General features: G+C 40.1%; 4 protein-coding genes across 13 annotated transcripts in view; 3 read left to right on the forward strand and 1 right to left on the reverse strand.

Moving 5' to 3' along the window:
* Window positions 1-3,499, forward strand: LOC121725744 (tigger transposable element-derived protein 4-like). 3 transcript variants are annotated; one of them, XM_042112836.1, is made up of 2 exons: window positions 1-56; window positions 1,721-3,498. In XM_042112836.1, the coding sequence occupies exon 2, from the start codon at window positions 1,806-1,808 to the stop codon at window positions 3,135-3,137; it is 1,332 nt and encodes a 443-aa protein (XP_041968770.1). In that variant the 5' UTR covers window positions 1-56; window positions 1,721-1,805; the 3' UTR covers window positions 3,138-3,498. The 3 variants fall into 3 exon arrangements, with proteins under 3 accessions (XP_041968770.1, XP_041968768.1, XP_041968769.1); XM_042112834.1 differs by having other exon boundaries at window positions 35-56; window positions 1,552-3,498; XM_042112835.1 differs by lacking the exon at window positions 1-56 and having other exon boundaries at window positions 1,418-1,770; window positions 1,802-3,499.
* Window positions 70-19,576, forward strand: LOC121725745 (GDP-fucose protein O-fucosyltransferase 2). The gene is made up of 2 exons (XM_042112837.1): window positions 70-1,422; window positions 19,566-19,576. Exon 1 carries the CDS (start codon window positions 99-101, stop codon window positions 1,254-1,256), a length of 1,158 nt encoding a protein of 385 aa, XP_041968771.1. The 5' UTR covers window positions 70-98; the 3' UTR covers window positions 1,257-1,422; window positions 19,566-19,576.
* On the forward strand, window positions 4,736-15,272 carry LOC121725731 (double-stranded RNA-specific editase Adar). Of its 6 annotated transcripts, none has more exons than XM_042112809.1 (17): window positions 4,978-4,997; window positions 5,231-5,311; window positions 5,448-5,488; window positions 6,571-6,658; window positions 6,816-6,886; window positions 8,098-8,413; window positions 8,599-8,916; window positions 9,329-9,579; window positions 9,837-9,923; window positions 10,074-10,140; window positions 10,389-10,560; window positions 10,848-10,950; window positions 11,478-11,629; window positions 11,948-12,098; window positions 12,483-12,614; window positions 12,836-12,928; window positions 13,213-15,272. In XM_042112809.1, the coding sequence occupies exons 3-17, from the start codon at window positions 5,486-5,488 to the stop codon at window positions 13,339-13,341; spliced, it is 2,133 nt and encodes a 710-aa protein (XP_041968743.1). In that variant the 5' UTR covers window positions 4,978-4,997; window positions 5,231-5,311; window positions 5,448-5,485; the 3' UTR covers window positions 13,342-15,272. The 6 variants fall into 6 exon arrangements, with proteins under 6 accessions (XP_041968739.1, XP_041968740.1, XP_041968742.1 ...); XM_042112811.1 differs by having other exon boundaries at window positions 4,980-4,997; window positions 5,448-5,461; XM_042112805.1 differs by lacking the exon at window positions 5,231-5,311 and having other exon boundaries at window positions 4,736-4,997.
* LOC121725740 (pancreatic lipase-related protein 2-like) overlaps window positions 16,429-21,309 on the reverse strand; it is a 14,830-nt gene continuing 9,949 nt past the window's right edge. Inside the window, exons 4-9 of one of the 3 annotated variants that reach the window (XM_042112828.1) lie at window positions 20,891-21,032; window positions 20,208-20,293; window positions 19,784-19,912; window positions 19,352-19,462; window positions 18,060-18,674; window positions 16,429-16,557 (exon numbers count right to left, since the gene is read on the reverse strand). In XM_042112828.1, coding sequence (XP_041968762.1) covers window positions 18,094-18,674; window positions 19,352-19,462; window positions 19,784-19,912; window positions 20,208-20,293; window positions 20,891-21,032 — 1,049 coding nt within the window. In that variant the 3' untranslated portion in view covers window positions 16,429-16,557; window positions 18,060-18,093. Of the gene's footprint in view, window positions 16,558-18,059; window positions 18,675-18,902; window positions 19,060-19,351; window positions 19,463-19,783; window positions 19,913-20,207; window positions 20,294-20,890; window positions 21,033-21,309 lie in introns of those variants that run through there. The other 2 variants (XM_042112829.1, XM_042112830.1) reach the window with 2 other exon arrangements.

Consider the following 21,309-nt stretch of genomic DNA (forward strand, 5'->3'; position numbering starts at 1 on the left):
GTTTATTTTAATGTTAGTCTTGTTGAGGAATTACCTACTGCCTACAGCAAATACAAGTATTAATAATTATGATAATATTTTTATTATATTTTGTAAGCATGTTGTCCTCTATAGGTACCGAAATGGTAGACGAAAGTTTCTGTAATTTAAAGGAACAGACCTGCAGTGGCTCAAACAGCGAAAATAAATATATATTCTACTCAGTGAATCCACCAGAAGGATTTAATTTAAGACGTGATGTGTATATGAGGTTCGCCATTATGTTACATGATGCAAATATTAAAGGCAAGTCTAATTGGAAGTTAGTTTTACCACCTTGGCATAGACTTTATCACTGGAAATCATCACCAAAACGTACGCCTTGGAACACATTCTTTGACATAGATTCTTTGAAAAAATTTGCACCAGTAGTTGAAATGTATGAACTTGAAGATAGCAGCCCAAATACTACGAAGTTGGATCGAATTTATATCCTGCAGAATTTTGAAGATGCCTTTGAGGGTGGAACTTTCACTGAAAAGTGGAAAGTAAATAATGACTGTAGTTCCAATGAAGAGTATGCTGAATATCAAATTAAGTCTGTAAAAGAAGTAATATGTGTTCAATTTCAAGGTAAAATTTCTAAACTGTGGGAAATTGTTGCTTTGCATCCTAATGATAAGTACGTAATGTTCGTCCATGGTGAGATTCCATTACATGATAACTATGGTACAAAAACTTATTGGGACTGTCGCAAAAGTATGATGTTTAACAAGCAACTAATACAAGTTGCAGAACAATACATTAAAAAAACTTTTAAATGTACAGATAACTGTAGCTCATTCTTAGGTGTACATTGGAGGAGGCAGGACTTTGCTCGAGCTAGGAAAAATGACATACCTTCCATAGAAGGGACTGCAAAACAAATCAACAAAGCTGTGATAAAACACAACTTTAATATCACAAAAGTGTTTATTGCAACAGATGCCACCCTTTCAGAAAAACAAAAACTTTCAAATGCACTTGCCGCTTATCATTTAGAGACATACTTTTACACTCCAGACAAAACACAAATTCATGAAGGTTCAGTTGCCATTATAGAACAAATAATTTGCGCTCATGCAATATATTTTATTGGTACTCATGAGAGTACATTTACATTCAGAATACAAGAAGAACGTGAAATACTCGGTTGGGAAAGTTGGACCACATTCAATAGACTCTGTCCCGACAAAGGCAGATGTGAGAAACCCTCGAAATGGACTATAGTACAATGAACACATAAACAACAATCTTTAAAAAATTAAGAATGTTTGTGCCATAATATGTTGAGCTTTATTTATTGTAAAGTAAATGCGTAAGAATTTTTATTTAGAGGCTTATCAACAGACTCAAATTTTGAATTGTGTGTGTGACTAGTGATGCATCTTTTTATAATATTTTGTCTTAATTCTTCATGTTGATCACATAATATTAAATTATGATCAAAAATATGCAAGAACAATTTTTGACAAGTAGACTGTTAGTGTATCAATTTAAATTTTAAATCATCCACATATTTGTGCCTTAAAGGTGAAACCGCACTAGGCGTAACTACACTAAAACGCAACAGAGCGACGCGACACGCCAGAATTATTATTTGTGTGACATTGTATGGGCCAAACCGTATTACGCGACAGCAAAACTACACGACAGTGAAGTTACGCCTAGTGCGGTCTTACCTTTAGTCGTGTTCGAGCAGGTATATATATCGATAGTACATGAGTGACTTTGTGAGTAATTGTGACTACTAAAAGACAAAAATAAACAAGATTTACGGATAAAAAATGACATCACAACGCCGCCGTAAAGCATTTACTGTTGAGGAAAAAGAGGCAATAATAAGCAGATTAGAAAAAGGCGAATCAAACTCACGAATTGCAAAGGAATTTGGGGTCAGCCATTCAACAATATCGACGATTTTCAAAAACAAGAAACTGATTAAGAAATCGTACAATTTAAATGTTTTAAAATCAAAGAGGCTTCGGAAATCCTCATATGAAAAAGTAGACCAAGCATTATTTCAGTGGATTAAAATCAGAAAAAATAAGGGTGTACCCATCAGCGGTTCCATGTTACAGGAAACGGCGAACATTTTTGCTATGCATTTTGGGATTGTCGATTTCAATTGCTCTGCAAGCTGGATATGCCGTTTTAAAGTTCGGCATAACATTATCATGGGTAAAATCACTAGCGAAACAGCGCATGTTGATAATAATGGAAGTTCTTCCACAAACTGGTTGACTCTTTGGCCGGATCTACGACGAACATTTTCTGATGACGAAATTTTTAATGCTTATGAAACTGGACTGTTTTACAATTCAATGCCGCACCATACTTTAACATTAAAGGGTGCGAATTGCAGCGAGGGTGAGATGTCGAGTTGCAGGTTCACTGTTATGATAGCAGCTAATATGAGCGGTACGGAGAAAAAGAAATTGCTCGTTATTGGAAAATCAAAGCCTTTCGCAGGTGGTGCCGAATCGTTATCTGTAGATTATGCACAAAATAGTAGAGCTTGGATGACTTCAGACATTTTCGAAAAATGGCTTCTGGATTGGGATCTGCATTTGGGAAAAAAGGGGAAAAAGATTTTATTGCTAGTGGACGATCGCTTGGTGCATTCTAATGTTACTGGTTTAAAGTCTATATCACTCACTTTCGTACCATCGTCGACAGCCTTACAGCCAATGGAGCTAGGAGTAATACAGTCATTCAAAACTAATTTTAGAAAGAATTTTGTGCTTCAAATGTTAAATTATCTCGATAATAATAAAATCCTCGTTAAAAATATCAAGACTCAAGACGCGATTCTAATGGCTAATGATGCCTGGAAAAAATTGTCACAATCTACTATTCAGAACAGTTTTGAGCGTGCAGGCTTCAATAGGAACCATGATAGGTGGCCAGTTCAAATAGAACAAAATGTATTAGAAGAAAATGACGTCCCCTTTTCCTCATGGATACGAAATCTTAATTTAAATTCAATCGCACCACCTGGTTTGTGGGAAGATTATGTTAATATTGATAGTTCTCTCGTCACATCTAAAGGGCACATTAATAATATCCTACCATTCCTATCGACCAGCAAAACAGAAGGACATGGAACTGATTACTAACCTCAGCAACCTACAGAAGTAGAAGCATTGAAAGCTAAACAAACATGTTTCCAAAACAACATTTCAGAATGATAATGTGACCATGGTCCATGGCCGATGTCTTATTCGCACAATAGTGTTAACGACTGCTGTATGAAATAACGCAAAGAAAGCAAGCAAATCAATGTTTATACTTTAAAATTTGGGCGGAAAATAGGAACTCTCGAAACTTCAGAAAAGTTTATTTTCGTCTTCTGCGCTCTAGTCCCTTCCTCGAAGTAAGACAAAACAAAATAAGTATTAAGGAAAAGTTGCTTAATAATTTAAAATAAATAAAGTCACATTAACCGAGATTAGAATTTGATTTGAGCATTTTGTGTCCTCACTCCTTAGTCCTGCACCATGTCTCTGCAGCCACCCCTATAAAAGAAACAGGTTACTCTTTAGTTGTTAGTTTTAATTATTCGTAGTTATTAAGTACTATTATATTCACAAACTGGTTAAAATGGTAATTATAAATATGTCTTAGATATAATATTGCATTAGATAAGCTTCAAAATAATAATATCGGTAGCTTCCCATGATACAGTTTTGAATAGTGTTTTGTTAGAATTATTATTGCTAGTTTGAGTACAAAGCTTATTACTGCAACAGCAACATAGACTGTAGTCCGTAATCTTTCTGCAACTCGACGTCTTATGAGATTTTTTCGAGAATCAAACGATGTCGATGGTAGAATCAAGTTGAGGCCCGGCCCCCAAGCCGTGCCGGGACTTTATCAGTGGCCTGCGTGAAGTTATAGAATAGATAATAGAGTATTACGAGATGAATGTAATATGAAATAAATATTTTGTTGTAACTTATGCCTAACACCAACAGTGAAGCTAACGTAGCTTAGTGATTATATTCTCTTTGAGTGCAGCTACTCGTTCAATATGTCATGACAGTCGTGGAAGTTTTACCGTTACTTTTTACCATATAAAAGTCAATGCTTTTTACCCACGAAATAATTTTGGTTGCGACTTGCGACAATAATCGTGTAATGTGACCCGTATAATATAAAAAGGTTCAGTACCACTGATGCAGATTGTAGATCCAAGAGGATAGTGATGTCATTTGTCAAGCATGAAGCAACTACCGTTGCCCATGGACACTCACAACATCAGAAGAGTTGCAGGTGCGTAATGCGTTGCCATTTACCGGTCTTTTAAAGAGGGAATACGCTCTCTTCTTAAAGGGGTCCAGAAATACTGCTGGCGTACAGTTAGTTCATGGTTCAGGAGTTTTATTACTGTGCGTGGCAGAAAGTTGAGCGAAAAACGCATGGTTGAAGATTGCTACTCATCAACGTGATATATTTTCCTCATGGAACGATACTCGATAGCAGAAAGCAAACTAATCCGACCAAAATTTTGGACTCTAAAACTGGGACTTATCCAAAACCATTACTGTAAAATGAATTTAAAAAAAACAATTTATTATTACATTACAACCGTCAGAAATCTGTCAATTTCGATTTTTTGTAGTTGTCAAAGAGTTGTTGAATGCTGGCGTTTAAAATTATTCCATAAACTTATAATATACTAATTATTCTATTTCGCGTATAAATGATCATATTACATATATTCTATGCAATCTGAAAGTCTTTTAATGAAAGTGCATGGGTACCTACTTATTCTACAACTTTGGAACTTGGAAGAAATATTACACACTCAGTAACTAACCTTAAAACCATAGGTTTACATTATTTTTGTGTCGGTAAACTTATTTGTTACTGATTATAAAGTTGTTAATTTGAATCGAATATGTACTTCATAACATATTCCTCGTGGTATTTTTAAAACATGGACAAAGTTATAAATTCACAGTTTTCTGAACAGGGTAAGTATACGCAATATTATACATTAAAATGAATACGTTTATTTGTTGTACTAAACGTAATAATCTAATTTAATTAACTTTATACGTCGTAAATTAACAGATATATTACTTAATACTTTCACGTCTTTTACCTACATACAACATATTTATCACAACAATGATCACAACAGACATCAAATCTTGTTTATTGAATAAAATTAGACAAGGCACCTAAAAAAATAACTCTAATCCAGGCTCTCAAAAAATTTGTGAAAAAATGAAACAACATAATGAAGAAGCCAAATGGATGGATTTCATCTAGTGTATTAGCAAAGGTTGAACATTATTTATAATTATTTGATTTTTTTTAAACATATCATCACGGTATTAAAAGAAGCAATAATTAGTGTGATTGAAAGTGTAATATTAATAAATATTTTTACAGCTTTAAAATATTTCTTAAATTTACAGATCTCGGTGACTTGGTGAGTAGCTTTGAATATATCAATATGGTCAGTGTTTTCTTTTTCTATAATTTTAAGTTTAATATTATGATTGTTGTCAAGTTTAAAGTTGTTTTCTCTATAAATCTAAAAGACAGTTGTATTTACTTAAGGACAATATATGAAGGGTCGTCTGCAATAATGATGCATGTCCAAAAAAATTAAAATCTTAAAGATTAATGCCATTCGGTCACTTGAAATAATATCTTTAAAATGTATTTACAAAATTAGCAATATCACTTGTAGTTCCATGATAAATATGTTTTTTTTATATTTCGGCTACACTGCTAAAACGCTCAATGTCACAGGCATTTTCTTTAAAATAATCTTTACCGTTTCGTTACACTGTAATACATTTAAAAACCCAATTATCTTAATATAACTAACAACTTAGGACATAATTATTGCAGTAGACCCTTCATATCTATACATATTATAAAACTAAGACGCTTTTTTTTCCCTTATGTCCCTTTGTTCCCTTTAATCTTTAAAACTATGCAACGGATTTTGATGCGGTTTTCTTTAATAGATAGAGTGATTCAAGAGGAAGGTTATAGGTATAATAACATTCATTAAATAGTGGAGAAATACTGTTATTGTTGGGGTTTCTAATGTGATGTCGTAAATAATTTAAAAAAAATTCCGCTTACATTGCAAGCGCAGGCTGAACCCTACAAGATTTATCAAAATAATGTACCAAGTATTGTACACATGAATGAATATTTTCGAAGATATAGATTTATAAATTGCGAGACGTAGCTTTTGCGGCGGTACCGACCAATGCGGGCCACGGGTAGATAGTAATAATGAATACAAGTCAAAACTGCTGAATCGATTTTAATCATTTTTTCAGTGGCTATATTATATTTTATACCCGATCCGAAGCCGGGGCGGGTCGCTAGTATGTTATATAGCATTATCTAAACTCTGCACTTTAGTGAGTGTTTTTAACAAAATGTTACAGTAATCATTTCTCATATGTATTAACTAATAATTTTAACAAAGTCATCATTTAAAATGTTATATTTAGTCTTGATAATGTTTCAGTGATATTAATGTTTCTATTTAAACATACTCAAATTATTTCTCAGAACAGTGAAGTAACATCGAGTTCAGATTTTGGAATGCCAGCCCTTCCCAACCAGTTAATCAAGCGTCACAAGATGCCGGGGATCATTTGTAAGTTTTTAATGACTCTCAAAGTTGATGATTTACGATCTCATTACTGTTAATTGCAAAGTTATGTGTGTTGTTGTTGGGCTTGACGTGATGCAACCACAATACGTAGATCCGCCATCGGCCTATAAATCAATGTACAATGTTTGAATTTCTATAGATGGAGAGCCACCAGCCAAGAAGCCGGTCCCGTCCATTCGCCTCGATGCCGGCTTCAAATGGAACCTGCAGGTGTGTAAGACACATCAAAACTGTTAAAACTATTTTATGTTACTAACAAAGGTTACGAGATTTCTGTTTGAGTAAAACAGTGAATTCAGCCACATACGGATAACGCGTGCAGAGATCTGGAATGGAAATGGGTTGGCATTTGAATCACGCATTATAGGGAGAGGGGGGGGGGGACGGTGGCATTTTATAGGGGTTAGTTACCCCTTTCAAATGACGCCTGATTTGTGTCTAGGAGATGCATAGTTCTTTTTTAATACATATTTGAAGTTACGTGTGACGGAACGTTATTTTTTGTTAACGTGTCTTTAATATTAATTTGTCACTATAGTTACGTTTTGTTTTACGCGTTGCGCGAAGCTCCCGCCTTTAGCCATCGTGGTTATTTTTTTGTGAACCACCTAGAAATAGGAGCCCCGCGTAGCTCCGTCGACTAATAATTGAAGCCAGTTGTTATAATATAATATATCTATAAAAAATATAGAAGGTGCAACTTAACCTTTAGTTAGTTTGCCAGGGTGCAAATAAGGGCCTATAATTTGTTACGCAAGGGCGATAGGGCATTACATTCCCGCAGCCTCGGAGCTGTATATTGACAATATAAGGCATAGAACTGAGTTTGCCCACACCCAAAAAAGACTAATTTTGTCGTGTCCACTAATTTGGTTGTTTTATTGAACATAACTTCAAAAAATAAAAATAACAATTTCGTGGTAACTACTGATTTCCTAACTTTAGAGAGGGGGAGGGGGGTCCCCCCTCTCCCCTCCCGCCCCCTCCCTATAATGCGTAATTCACCGCGGGAAGGAAAGCTTGATAAAGGGGAAGCGCGGGGGACATTTTCACTTTTCACATCGGGGCTCGACTGCTTTAAAATCTTGCGCTATCTGTATATTATGTTAATACAGAAAAAAAAAAGAAAAATATTATGGTAATAATATAGGTACTGTAAAGTTCTTAACTATATCCACTATCCATACTTCCATACTAATGTTATAAATGCGAAAGCGTGTCTGTCTGTATGTATGTTACCTCTTCACGCTCAAACCGCTGAACCGATTTTGCTGTTTGGTATGGAGATACTTTGAGTCCCGGGAAAAGACATAGGATACTTTTGTCCCGAAAAATGTACGGTTCCCGCGCGATAAACGAATTATAGCGCAACGGAGTTGCGGGCATATCCAGTATGCTATATGAATATGTTGTGTGCGCAGGCGCTGGCCCGGGCGGCGGACGCGGTGGAGCGCGGCGGGAAATCCCCGGTGTCGGCGCTGAACGAGCTGGGCATGCGCGTGGCGTACAGCGTGCTGCGGCAGGGCGGCCCCGCCCACTGCCCCAGCTTCACCGTGGCGGTCACCGTCGCGGACCTCACGTTCCAGGGTGCGGGGCACAGCAAGCGCGAGGCCCGCGCCGCCGCCGCCCGCTCGTGCCTGGCCGAGCTGCTGGCGCGCGCCGGCCGCGTCCTCCCCGCCCCGCCCTCCGCCTCCGCACACCACGACTTCACCAGTGACGATCCCGCCGCCTGCCCAGGTAACGCTAGCCCCTCCTTGATTTTAATGCCGTTTGTCCGGTGGTTAAAATATTAATTGTTTGAATATTTTTACCTGTTTTGTTTAAATTCATCGACCACTGGTGCTAACTTAACACAATTTATGATCGGCGTAATTTTTATTCCACGAGTAGTGTTTATCTAATAATGAATTTGCATTGTCCAGATTTCCAATGTCAGTCCAACAAGATCCCGTACCCGATCGAGATGAAGCCGATCGCGGAGACGCCGGCCGCGTCCGCCGCAGGGGGCGGGGCGAGCGCGGGTGCGGGGGGCGCGGGGGGCGGGCTGTTCGGCGCGGCCCCGCCCAGCGCGCACAAGAGCCCCATCAACAAGCTGTACGAGAGCTACCCGGGGCTGGCGTTCACGTGCACGTACGGCGACGGCTCCTCGCTGGACCTGCCGCAGGCGCCGCAGCAGCTCAGCCACAGCATGCGCTTCAAGGTCGTCTGCTACATCAAGGACCAGAGGTTCGAGGGATACGGTAAGTTTGAAGTTGTACTTCAGTTATCAGTACCAAACTTTTTTGCTTACTGTGATGTTCCAAGGATACAAATAGATATAATGTTTTTAAACCATCGACTATCGGACTATTTCAAAAAGTTAATTTCTAAGCTATTGGAAATAAAACAAATTCACTTCACAGTATGCGCAATGTTCTTATGTAACACCCTCACTAGAAAAATAAAAGTCGAAACAAAAGAATTATCATAACTCCAGTGCTAAGCCTTAGCATGATAAGATTAGAACGGGAAATAATGGGCGTACTGATTTTAGTGACAAAATGGAAGATTTCCTTTGTCTATTCTTCCGTAGAAAGAAACCCTTTCTATGGTGACCATGCTAAGCCTATGGGTGAAACTTTTATTAGTAAGGCCGTATTTCCCCGTGCCCAGGATCGAGCAAGAAGCTAGCGAAGCTGGCGGCGGCGCGCGCGGCCCTGGGCGAGCTGTGCGAGCGCGTGCGGCCCGGGCCCGCCGACGCGCCCGCGCCGCACCCGCAACTCCCGCAGCTGCTGGCCGACCACATCTCGCGCCTCGTCAACGAGAAGTTCAACGACCTGGTGCGCGGCGACCTGGTGCACTCCAAGCGCAAGGTGCTTGCCGGCATCGTTATCACCACGGACTTCAGCGTGGATACCGCCAGGGTGAGTGCTTAGGTCTTTGTCCTATAGCGGTGCAGATGCTTTATAGTTTATATATATATCGCTACTTGGCCTTTTCTCGTAGATTCGCCTATTGACATATTGCTATTTTCCTCTTTCGCTTAAGTAGGAATAAATTCGCGAACAAAAAATGATTAAATGATTATCTGTACGTCAAGCTTGAGCCTTTAGATTAGAGAAATATATTACGTTGTTTATAGGTAATGCCAGTTTCCTAAATATGAAATTATTCTCATCAGGTGATCGCGGTGACGACGGGCACCAAGTGCGTGTCGGGCGAGCAGATCTCCGTCAGCGGCCGCGCCGTCAACGACTGCCATGCCGAGGTACGCACGCACGCACGCATGTATACGTAATTTACGTATACAGGTACTATTGGAAAGATTAGTTTTAAACGAATCTTTGTACTGAGTTTAATTTCACTTTAGCTTCAAAAGATAATAACGCATAATAATATGTGTATTCAAAACTCGTAGGTGGCCGCCAGGAGATGTCTACAGCGGCATCTGTACTCCCAGCTGTATATGTACGCCAAGTCGACAGGTTAGTGTGACTACCTGCTAGGCTGCTACACATTGTAGTGAATGACTAATGAAGTAATGACCAAATGTCTCATGTACATACTGTAAATTCTGAAAGGGAGAAGATTGTGTATGAAGATTTCGTTTGCATTTCCAACTTTAAATTACCACGATAGGTATCGTTAGATTCGTCTCTATTCTGATTTGTGAGATGGCAACTGAAACATACTCGGTTTCTTATATAATCATAAAACTTTCCCGACTCCCTAGACCCTCGAGTGCCGATCGAGGAGTCAGACCTGGAGCCGGTCCCGGGCGGCGGGTACCAGCTGCGCGCCGACCGCCAGATACACCTGTACGTGAGCACCGCGCCCTGCGGCGACGGCCGCATCTTCAGCCCGCACGAGCACGCCGACCCCGAGCCCGACCGACACCCCAACAGGTGAGAACAGTCTGACATAATATAAAAATTAAGGGTTATCGGAGAATAAAAACTGACAGATGAATAAATAAAAGCGTCACGTCATTGCCATTATTGATCTGGTCCACATGCAGATTGCCCGCATTCTATCATTTCATAGATGTTTTTCATATCACGCGGGTAACGCGCGGCCAGGAGCAAGTTTTCACCCGCATGCGGACCAGATGCTCGCGGGGTAAAAGCGTCCCTAATAGTTAGACACCCCTTTCCATACGGAATATAGTTTAAGCTTGTATTTTTTTCTACAGATTAGCTCGAGGTCAGCTGAGGACGAAGATCGAGTCCGGCGAGGGCACAATCCCGGTGAAGAACTGCAGTAACGTCGTGCAGACCTGGGATGGCGTGCTGCAGGTATGGCTCATCAACTCTTAGTATGTTTGGCATGACTTCTTCTGTCAACAGTGTCGCCACTGGATACTCATTCCAGGTCCCAGTGGCTTGAAAAATAAGGGTCGGACCCAACTTACACGAAGCGCCGCTTAGTTAACTTGTATTTCAAAAACTGTAATTAAGAATTTTCTAATACTTACGTACCTATTACCTGTCGCCAGGCAGAGCTGTGTATCAAGTCAATTGTCGTCTCAAACAGCTGAAAAACTTCATCAAAGCATGCCTCCCGGCTTCCAGTTCGACTCCTGCGTTGTAACAATATGCTACTTTTGCTACCTACATAAATATTAACGCCTCTGTGGTCCAGTGATTCAGAGCGTGGCTCTTGACTCAGAGGTCACTAGATTCACGCGTCGGAAACATGTTATTTCTAAGTGTGGTCTGGTTTGGTTAGGACAATGCAGGCTGATCACCTGATTGTCAGAAAAGTAAGATGATGATGATGATTCTTAGTTATTGTTATGGTACTAAAACTCACCATGTATCAGGGCGAGCGGCTGCTGACGATGTCGTGCTCGGACAAGGCGGCGCGGTGGTGCGCGCTCGGGCTGCAGGGCGCGCTGCTGGCGCGGCTGCTGCGCCCCGTGCACCTCACCTCGCTCGTGCTCGGCTCCTTGCTGCACCCGCATCACATGCACAGGTCGGTTTCTCTGGCTTATGTGTAAGTCTTGAGGCAGTCTAGTCAGATATAAAAGTGTTTTACCAATGTTTGCGAGGCCACGTTGATCCGTTGCCTAGCGGTGTGTCGTGGAAGGGTCGAAGGTTCGATGTTGATATTGGTTCGATGTTGATAGTGTGGGTGAAAACCTTGTATTGTGTTGTCGCACGTCGACGCCACGCAGATATGTTACAATATGGATTCTTGACGCGTACGGTAACGCGACTAAGCAATCTCAAGTCCGCATTCGCCCTTATTTTGTGCGAATGAGACGACACGATTTTCTGACGTCGGTTACAGGGCGATATGCGGTCGCATCGAGGGCCACATCTCCGGTCTGCCGCCACCGCACCGCCTGACGCGGCCGCTGCTCGCGCGCGCCGCCAGCACGGAGGCCCGCACGCCCGCCCGCGCCCCCTCCTTCAGCGTGTGCTGGGCCAGCACTAGCCCGGTACGTACACGCACAGCGTACTGTACGCACGCAACTTGTACTTCGTACAGAAAAACAAAATATTTTAATAACTTCAATTAGCATTTTCAATCAATTATATTTCATAGATTTGTTTTTTACTATAATGGTTTATTTTTCGTCTATCTTAATTGTCAGCGCCTCTCTTTATTGCTTTAAAGCCTGTGCACTAGGCGACAATATTCTGCAGCGTAACGACGCGAAACTTCGCGTTCTATAGAAGTGTCGTTTGTCGCTTAGGGCCGCTGCTGCGTAGTACAGCTTGGCTCATACAATTTCTTGTCATTCTTGGCCTTGTCGGGTCGCGTAGCTCCGCTACAGCGCGATCACACATATAGACTCATGTTATATTACGCGGTTTCATAGACGCCTGAGATCCTGAACGCGACGACGGGCAAGCTGGAGAGCGGGCAGCCGTCGCTGCTGTGCAAGCAGAGCATGTTCGCGCGCTGGCAGTATCTCGTGCGCCGTCTGCCGCTGCTGCAGCCGGTATTTGATGTACTCTATATTCAGATTTAATTGTATCTGAACAATAATAGCAGAGCGTATACGGCTTCCAATTTAATGTTCGACTTTTACACATTCACATAGTATAATTTATATTTTAACAGATCTCATTGTTGTACTAGATGTTGTATAGTAGCTGTATTTGTATCAGTTAGTTAGAGTTAATTGTGACAAAGTTGGTTTTGATTTTATATCGAATCTCGACTGTCCAGGAAACGGCGGAGGGTCCGGAGCTGCCGCCGCTGCCGGCCGACCTCGACCACCTCATGTACAACGAGGCCAAGCTACTCTCCACTAACTACCAGGTACACAGATACTCTATCCTAGTACAAAATACATATTAATATAATGCCCGTTTCGCTAACCACGTTCTTACGTTAAGATCATGTGGGGATATCGGTACTTTAGTGTCATGTATCTCTTAGGCCTTAAGACTTTAGATGACATATTGAGCATTGGTAAAAAATTAAAATGGGCATAAATTATTGAAAGTCATTATCAAAATGAATCCGACAGTTTCTTGTAAGACTTTTTCATGTTTTGTTTCTAAAGATAAATTAAGTAATAAATTATAACTTTGCGTCTTCAGGTGGCCAAGGATCGTCTGGTGGGAGCGTTCGAGAAGGCGCAGCTGGGGCGGTGGATCAAGAAGCCGATAGAGCAGGACCAGTTCGTCTGCGAGCTGCTCCAAGCCGACCCCGCGCTGCTGTTCGCCTAGGCGGGCCGCACGCACGCCCGCACGCTCGCCCGCACGCACACGCGCACGCAACGCGTACGCACACCGGGGTAGGCAGCGTAGTTTACTTACACGGAAATAATTTTTTGCCAATCGGCGCGACTCGATGTATACGTATGACGCGAAAGAAAATGAGGATGTTAAGTGAGATGAGCGGGTGTTATTTCTGAAATATTTATTCCTACTGCCATCGTCTTTTAATGTGTCAAATTTAACTGTGAGTCATCATTGATTATTTCAAGTTACATATTGTAGAAATTTTATCTTTAGAACTAAAATTCACCACAGACTATTCTAGTAGTTTATTCGATTAAAATATATTTATAGAAATTAACAATAATTGTTAATTGGTAATTATTACAGTACAAAATAGTATACATATACAAAGATATTATCTTCTACAAACACTTCCCTACCTACCCTTACCATGTTACAATAATAGAAAAAATCTCCTGGTGATATTTCACCTTAAATTATTTTATTATAAGATTTAGCAAAAATATTTACGTCTCATTAGTTAGACCAACAACAAAATTAGACCTACTTAAAATTAAAAAGTAGTATATAGTTCCTAAAATTAACACTTCAAAACAGTTGATAGCAACTTCTTGCCTTTTTAAATTTGTTAAAGATATCTACTACTAGTTCATGTTTTAAAATTAAATTAAACACTGCCTTTTCAAATCAACAATCGGTTGAATTATTGGACATATTGTTGAGCACTAATTTTACAAGACTAAATAAGTCTAAAATAATTGTTGCTACTCGATTATATTGTAGTCATTACTCTACCAAACCTTCGCTTTAAAAAGTAAAGTAATTGGAGAGTTGTTTAACTACTTTTAAAATTATCCTAAATTATATTCTTATAGTAACATTCTAAAATTAGGCTATGGCATATGGCGTAGAGTCACTTATAGATAAGCCGTGGAGAATAGAATCGGACAGAATAGCGTGACCCAAAAAGGCAGCCCTATTCTCCGTGAGTTTAGTATGAGCTGTCAAAATGACAGGAGCTGTCAACATGGCAGCTGAGCGTAGAGTAGTGCGGCGCGTGCGACGGTCAACTTAGGCAGCAGTTTCGAATGTACCGTGGTTAAAGCCGGTTCACCGTTCCAGGGGTTTCGAGAAATAGCGCCAGGGCTGTGTTGCTAGGTTTAATTACTTTATCATACAAACCGCCTATGGTGTCAGGTCACTTTGATCATAATTTGTCTGCATTTGATATAGTTCTTAAGTTTTTTATGCTAAGTTTGTTCTAAGATCTGTACTTTTAAGTATAAGTGGATATTTTTTGTTATTTCTTGATATTATGCTTAAAGTTTTGTTTTGCTATGCAACAAATCAACAATGATTTGTTTCAACCTTTAAGTGTGAACTGGCCTTAACTCGAAAGTAACTCTCGAATCTACTTAAGGTAGCTTTAAGATAAAACGTAGTTTAAGTAAGACCTTTAAGAAAGTGTTTGTATAGAAGTAAGGAAACCTTATTTGATGTTTAGTGTTGTCGATTTCTATAAGGTAAACAATCATTGATTAATAAGAGAACCAGATTTTTTTGTTATTTTACAAAATATAATATCATGTATAATTTTTACTTTTATCATATTATGAGACCGTAAAGTGGAAAGAAATGTTAAAAATGCATGTTTTTGTCAACAAACTTGTTGTTTCATCAGACTAATATATTTTCTTCTATTTTAAAGAAACATTAGGCTCATCTTGGCGGGGGCACTCCCGTGCCCCCAGATTTTAGCAAGTAATAGTTTATGTATGTATACAGGATGTTTGTAGTGTAAAGCACGACTCTTGATCTCGCGCGGTTCGTCCGCACCCTGTATACTGTCAGTATTAGACCAAACACTAGAGTTTTAAGTGGATTATAGTGATCGCACAAATAAATTTTTCTAATAATTCGATTCTTTTATTACAAAACCATATTATTAGTGTTGTTTTTGCCTTAAATATTTGACGGATTTAGTCCGAATAGATTAACAAATTTTTGATTGGTTTTTGAGCTTTTTTTGTAGTGAATTTTGGTTGGCTAAAACAAAACATTACAGACGTTGGAACATAACAATCAGAGATAAATAGATGAACTTTTGTAAAAAATCGGAGTAATATTTGCAGAGCAATAAAATAAAAAATATCAACGAAGACACGTTTTCACGCTAGAGGCAGCACCGGCATAAGTAAACCATAAAGTTAATATACCGCTAGGAGTAGAGCAACCATCTCGAGCTGTTAAACGAAACTGAAATTGGTTTCATCTATGTGTAAAAATATGTGTACATATACACTTACACAAGCACGATTGAACATGATTTCTATGAGATTAAATTGTCAACGTGCGACGTCAAAAAAAGAGTGCTGCTGTATCACACGTCTCTTTTTACCACGCAGTGTTACTGATAGTGACATCTCTCTTGCTCAGGCCTTTGTTTCTCTATTCCGCTAGGTATCTTAACTTTATGAAGTAAGTAAACAAAAAATTTAAAGTAAAGAAGTATGTAAATAAAAATGGCTATAAAAGACAGGAACGATAAAGTCCTAAGCTACATGGCGGGTAGATTCGACACAGAACGATATCTCTTTAACACCCTAGAAACTCCACCCAGCTTGAGTGACCCCTCTCCACCAAGCCAATGTCACAACATCTAAAGGCAAAGGGTGGAGCAGCATAAAATCTAAGGAAATCGGAAAATGTCGGACCTACTGGCCGCCACACCGTCTGGGACCTCACCGTTATATACTACTTATATAAAAAAAAAGTGTCCATGGCGTGATGGACCAATTAATTAAAATTCATAATATTATTTCAATTATCCTTGGTGCGAAAAATCTAAATAATAAAATAACAAAAAAAGGATATGGACGAACAGTCCATAGACGGCCACAATTTTATAATTAAAAAAAAAAAAGTTTGTTCGAAGTTTGACAAACGTTACTGTCAATATTCTGATACGACGTGTGCAACATGTTGGATTTGGTGGGATTATTTGCTGTATGTACTAGTAGCGCCCTCTGCTCCGACCGCAGAGTAATATTCCCTATTAAATAAAACGCGTAATACGTTCTAAAAGTTATATTAATTAAAATATAACGAAATTTAAAGCTACAATAAAATTAGTGTTGTGGCAATGTTTCTATCGAGAACGGAGACTTACGGTGAGTCATCAGGAAGTAGTTGCCTCGCGCGCTGGAATATTAACAAAACATTTAAACATACTTATAGTCTGTCAAGAAAGTGAAGAAATTATAAAGTGGCAACATCGTAGTGTCACTCTTTTTTTCTCCAGCTCCCAATAAATAAATAAAAAAAATATTTTTTCTTAGACTGATTTGAAAGGGATTACACTACGATGTTGCCACTTTTTAATTTCTTCACTTTTTTGACAGACTTATACTCCAATAGGCAATAATTAACGGAGAGGGTGAAGTGGGTAACTAACTATTTGAAAATTTAGGTTTTTTTCTCATAAATGGAAGGTTTAGGACAGGGAAAATGATTTGAAATAAATCAAATATGTGGATTTTATGTACACTTACGTACAAACTTAGCCAGATAATAAAGTAGGTAAGTTACAAGGTTTCTTCAAATTACAAGGGAAAAAATTAGTAATGCCCTCGTGGTATTAAAGTGAGTTATCCACTTCATTGACTTACGTATTCAAACATGACTAGTGCTACAAAATATAATAGTGCATAGGTACTATACCTTTAATATTTATACTATCAATGATATTCTACTTATTACAGATATGTTACGTCCATACTATTTTCCGGCTTAAATCTCTTCCGAACAATTTTCAAATTCAAAATTGCAAACATTGACAAATTTGACAGATAAGTGAAACAAACGATACGAAAAACCATTTTCATAAAAGAGACAGTTCTATTTTTAAACGTCGAATCGTATCGCTGTCTCTTTCTTCGCCTGAGCTATGACGAAAATTCGATTTTTTCCAGATTGTTCGAAAAAATAATTGAAAATGTAAATAATCGAGGTATTTATTGCAATCAAGACATGTGGTAAGACATTCCATGTGTTTTGTTTACTTTCGAGTCATAATTGGCACATTTTCGATACACGCACGACGTCATTTTCAACTTATTTAGGTAAGACAAGACGCAGCACCTTCGTCACTGCGCTCGATGCAGACTAAACAACAGACGGCCCAATTGTATTTGAATCTTCACAACGCGCACGGTGGTAACATATCTGCTTTGAGTTTTTCATCATTGTATACTATGTATTTACACCTTATGACCACGGACGTAAAAAAAGTATGACCATCATTCACCTCATTTATAGAGAGAGAAAAATCTAGCAAATAACTAGCGCAGTGTGAGATAAACCGCTACCTAGGTCAGTAAGAAGCATTAAAATAATTTTAGTGATATGAAATAATGCATATTTTCATATAAATGTGTTATAAATAGTAAATATTGTGGTAACTGGTTTGTATATTAAAAAAAACAAGTGGGTATCTCCCGTGGGTATCTGGCCTCCATCCACCTATGAGGCTATGAATCAATTCCCCTGATAGTATGTTGCGTAGATATTTTATTAGTTAGTTGAACCCAGTCTCATGCACGATGAAACAGCTTGTAGAAGCGACGTTTTAACTTTGAGAAGGGATTATGTACTGCTTAGAAATTATAGTAATTACAAAAAATAAAGTCAAAAGTTTTTCTCACTTCAAATTAGTCTAATCTTCTACTTATGTCGAGTCTACTTCCTGCTACTGGTGATGGACAGGTTGTCGCCCTGCCGTAGCCCGAACAGCTTCTTCACAAAAGTCTTCCACTTGGAGTTGTTGTCCAGTTCCAAGGTGTAAGTGACCGGCTGGAAGGGCGGCGGTGTGCCGATGTAGTTGTTCCTCTCCTTCACAAAATGGTTCAGCTCCCCGTTGCTGGATTTAACCAGAGTATTGATCTCTCGCACGACAGTCACGATGGGAATTACATTTTTACGATGCTTCATGAGGAATTCCAAAATTCGAAATAAGAAGTTCTCGTTCTCCGTCGCCTCCGATTTGAAAAATGGAACGAACCTCCGTTGTCGGTGGTGTTCTGAATTTGAATTTTCGATTTTGGATTGTTGCTGTTTGTATTGGAAGGTTTTTCTTTTTTTATGCGTGTGTTTGTCTGCAGTGACTGCACCGAATTTCTTTGCTGGGTTTATTTTATTTGCAAGTGTCATCTTGTTTCGTGAGATTAAATAACTTGCGATGTCAACTGTTTGTCTCGTGTTTTTCTCATCTTGCGTATGGTCTCTTAGGTAGACGTTGTAGCAGTGTTTTGTGTTTCCACCTGTCGGAAGAATAAGTGCACAACAATAAAGTGCATTGCGTTTAAAGTTTAAACTAATCTAGTATCTAATGCTAATGGATAAGTTGCTGTGGTCTAAAAACGTGCGTATATACAAAGACAAAATGCTGTAACAGTGCCGTGCTAAACTGAAACTTGGAAGCATATTCATGCCAGTTGCTTTGTGCTCCAGCGGCAGAATGCCAGTGCTGGTATGCCAGTGCCACATACTGTCTATCAACAGCGAAGCCCATGTGGGTCTTGTTGGATCGCGCGCAGCCCCCCTCCGTGTAGTCTTGCCAGGAGGGGCAGGCGCTGGCGACGAAGCCGTGAGGGTTGATCACCGACTCGCTGTAGAACATGTACGACCGCCAGTGGCTGCAGAAGACTGGGGGAGGAGGCGGATTTAGCACGGCACACTCTCATCGAGATAGTTAAATGTCAGGTTAGGTAATGTAGTCTGGAAAACACGCAGAAGTTAACTAGGCGCTTAGTTAAGGAAATTATGGAAGCAGGTGCCAAGTTAATACTTGGGGCGATGCGCGATTTGTTGTAGCGCGCACCGTGGTTCTGGGCGAGCAAAATACTCGCTGATTTAATTATTCGGCCTTATCCTGCCGGATAGTGGATACAGTCAAGGTGCGGACACTTACCGTGAAAAAAAAGCAAAGTTAACTCACAGTTGTTAAGCAGCAGCTGTTTGGGCAGCGTGTGGCTGAGCTCGCAGCCCGGCTGTGGACTCCGCCCGCCGTTCGGCCAGAAGTCAACGTGACCCACCGCGTATTTGAAACCTGCGAGGGATATAAGTACATCTCTACATTTTATTTAAATGGAGGTAATACTCACAATATAACACTCAAAGCGATACAGAGGTAGATGGTACGTAGGTGGCAGGTGCTTTGTCTATGTCTGATACATAGGGAACGTCGCTTATAAGACAAGGATATATTATATTCACATAAAATGTTAAAACTTTTCTATTAAACTCTTGTTTTTTATACATAATAAGTCCAACGAGCCAGTTATACACAATTTGACCATATTTGAAATTTTTGTTGTTTAGACTGTATGTAGTTTGGGGGACAGAGAGAATATTATGACTAATTTCTTACCGAATATCCCGGCATCAGCGTGTATCACGTCGACAAACTCGGCGTCGGTCTCGTCCAGCCTCTGCGGCGGCGGCAGCTTGCAGAACACCGGCCACGCCGGGTCCAGACCCGTGATGCGAGCGACTCGCCCTGGAATGTATCACGCGATGTCGCGATAAGTGTCATGTTGTAGTACGCGATGTCGTAATAAATGCTATGTTAAATCACACGACGTCGCGATAAGTGTCATGTTGTAATACGCGATGTCGTAATAAATGCTATGTTGTATCACGCGACGTCGCGATAAGTGTCATGTTGTAATACGCGATGTCGTAATAAATGCTATGTTGAATCACGCGACGTCGCGATAAATTTTATTTTATATAACGTCGCGTTCTTCTGAAATTGTAAATAAGGAGTGTTTCTATTGATGAGGGTTACTAACCGGATGTGAGGGCGCTTCCAGCGACGCCGGCGCTCTGCGCACCGAGACTGTGCCCGACGAAGTGGGTGTTGGATAATTTCAGTCCTCTGAAAAAATCGATTATTACCATAGTAAAAGGAGGGGAAGTAAGTTATCTTCATACAAAGGCACCGCGCGCGGCTTGTATGTGTGCGCCATAGTATCAATGCGTCGCCACGTACGGCACACAACAAAATCTCGGCGGTACCAGCGTCTAAAACTCGCCGAGATTTTGTTGATTCTAGGTTGACAGCTGTCTAAGGTCGGACGCAGTGGTGGTTAGGGGATAGCTAGAAATTTCCTTTTATTATTTGGAAAGATTTTGAGATTTTTCAATTTGACCTTAGATTTGGGGGGGTCATGTCCCCTGTGACCCCCCCCCCCCCCCCCTTCGGACCGCGCCTGCCTTTTACTATGTTATTACAGTAATTAATTGACGTCACCTTTAGGCTCAAAAGTAGTAACAGGACTAGTGAGGTGTCATTGAAGATAGACATTACAGTCCAGCTATGGAGCGAGAAAAAATCTTCCATCGTTGGCTTGATCACTCCTGCACAAGAATATTGCTGTTGTGTTACCAATAGAAACGAGATAGCAACATATTGACGGGCGAGTGAAAGATAAAACACTAGCGACAAATAAACCTACCTGTTCAGGGGACCTACCTGGAGACGAGGTAGTCGACCAAGCGCGCGGCGAAGTTGCCGATGTACCAGGTGTTGTCGGCGGCGGTGAAGTACCACGGACCCGCCTCCAGCCGCGACGAGTCCACCGTGATCACGTTCGTGTCGCCGCGGTACATGTACGCTGGGAAGGATGCATTTATCAGTACTTGGGGTGCTTTTATAAAATATACTAGATGTTCCGCGCGGCTTCGCCCGCGTAAAAGTAATGTTTCACAGACAAAATAGTCTACAAAATATAGCCTATGAGCTCCTTCACGTGGTCGACTTCTTATCTGTGCCAAACAGAAAAATTGCTCCAGTAGGTCGTGAGATAAGCCCTTTCAAATAATTTCCTCCGTTTTTTCCACATTTTACTTTATTTCTTTCCTTCTATTAGTCTGAGCGTGATAAAATATAGC

This window comes from Aricia agestis, chromosome 3 (assembly GCF_905147365.1).
Source record: "Aricia agestis chromosome 3, ilAriAges1.1, whole genome shotgun sequence".
Taxonomy (NCBI): Eukaryota; Metazoa; Arthropoda; class Insecta; order Lepidoptera; family Lycaenidae; genus Aricia; species Aricia agestis.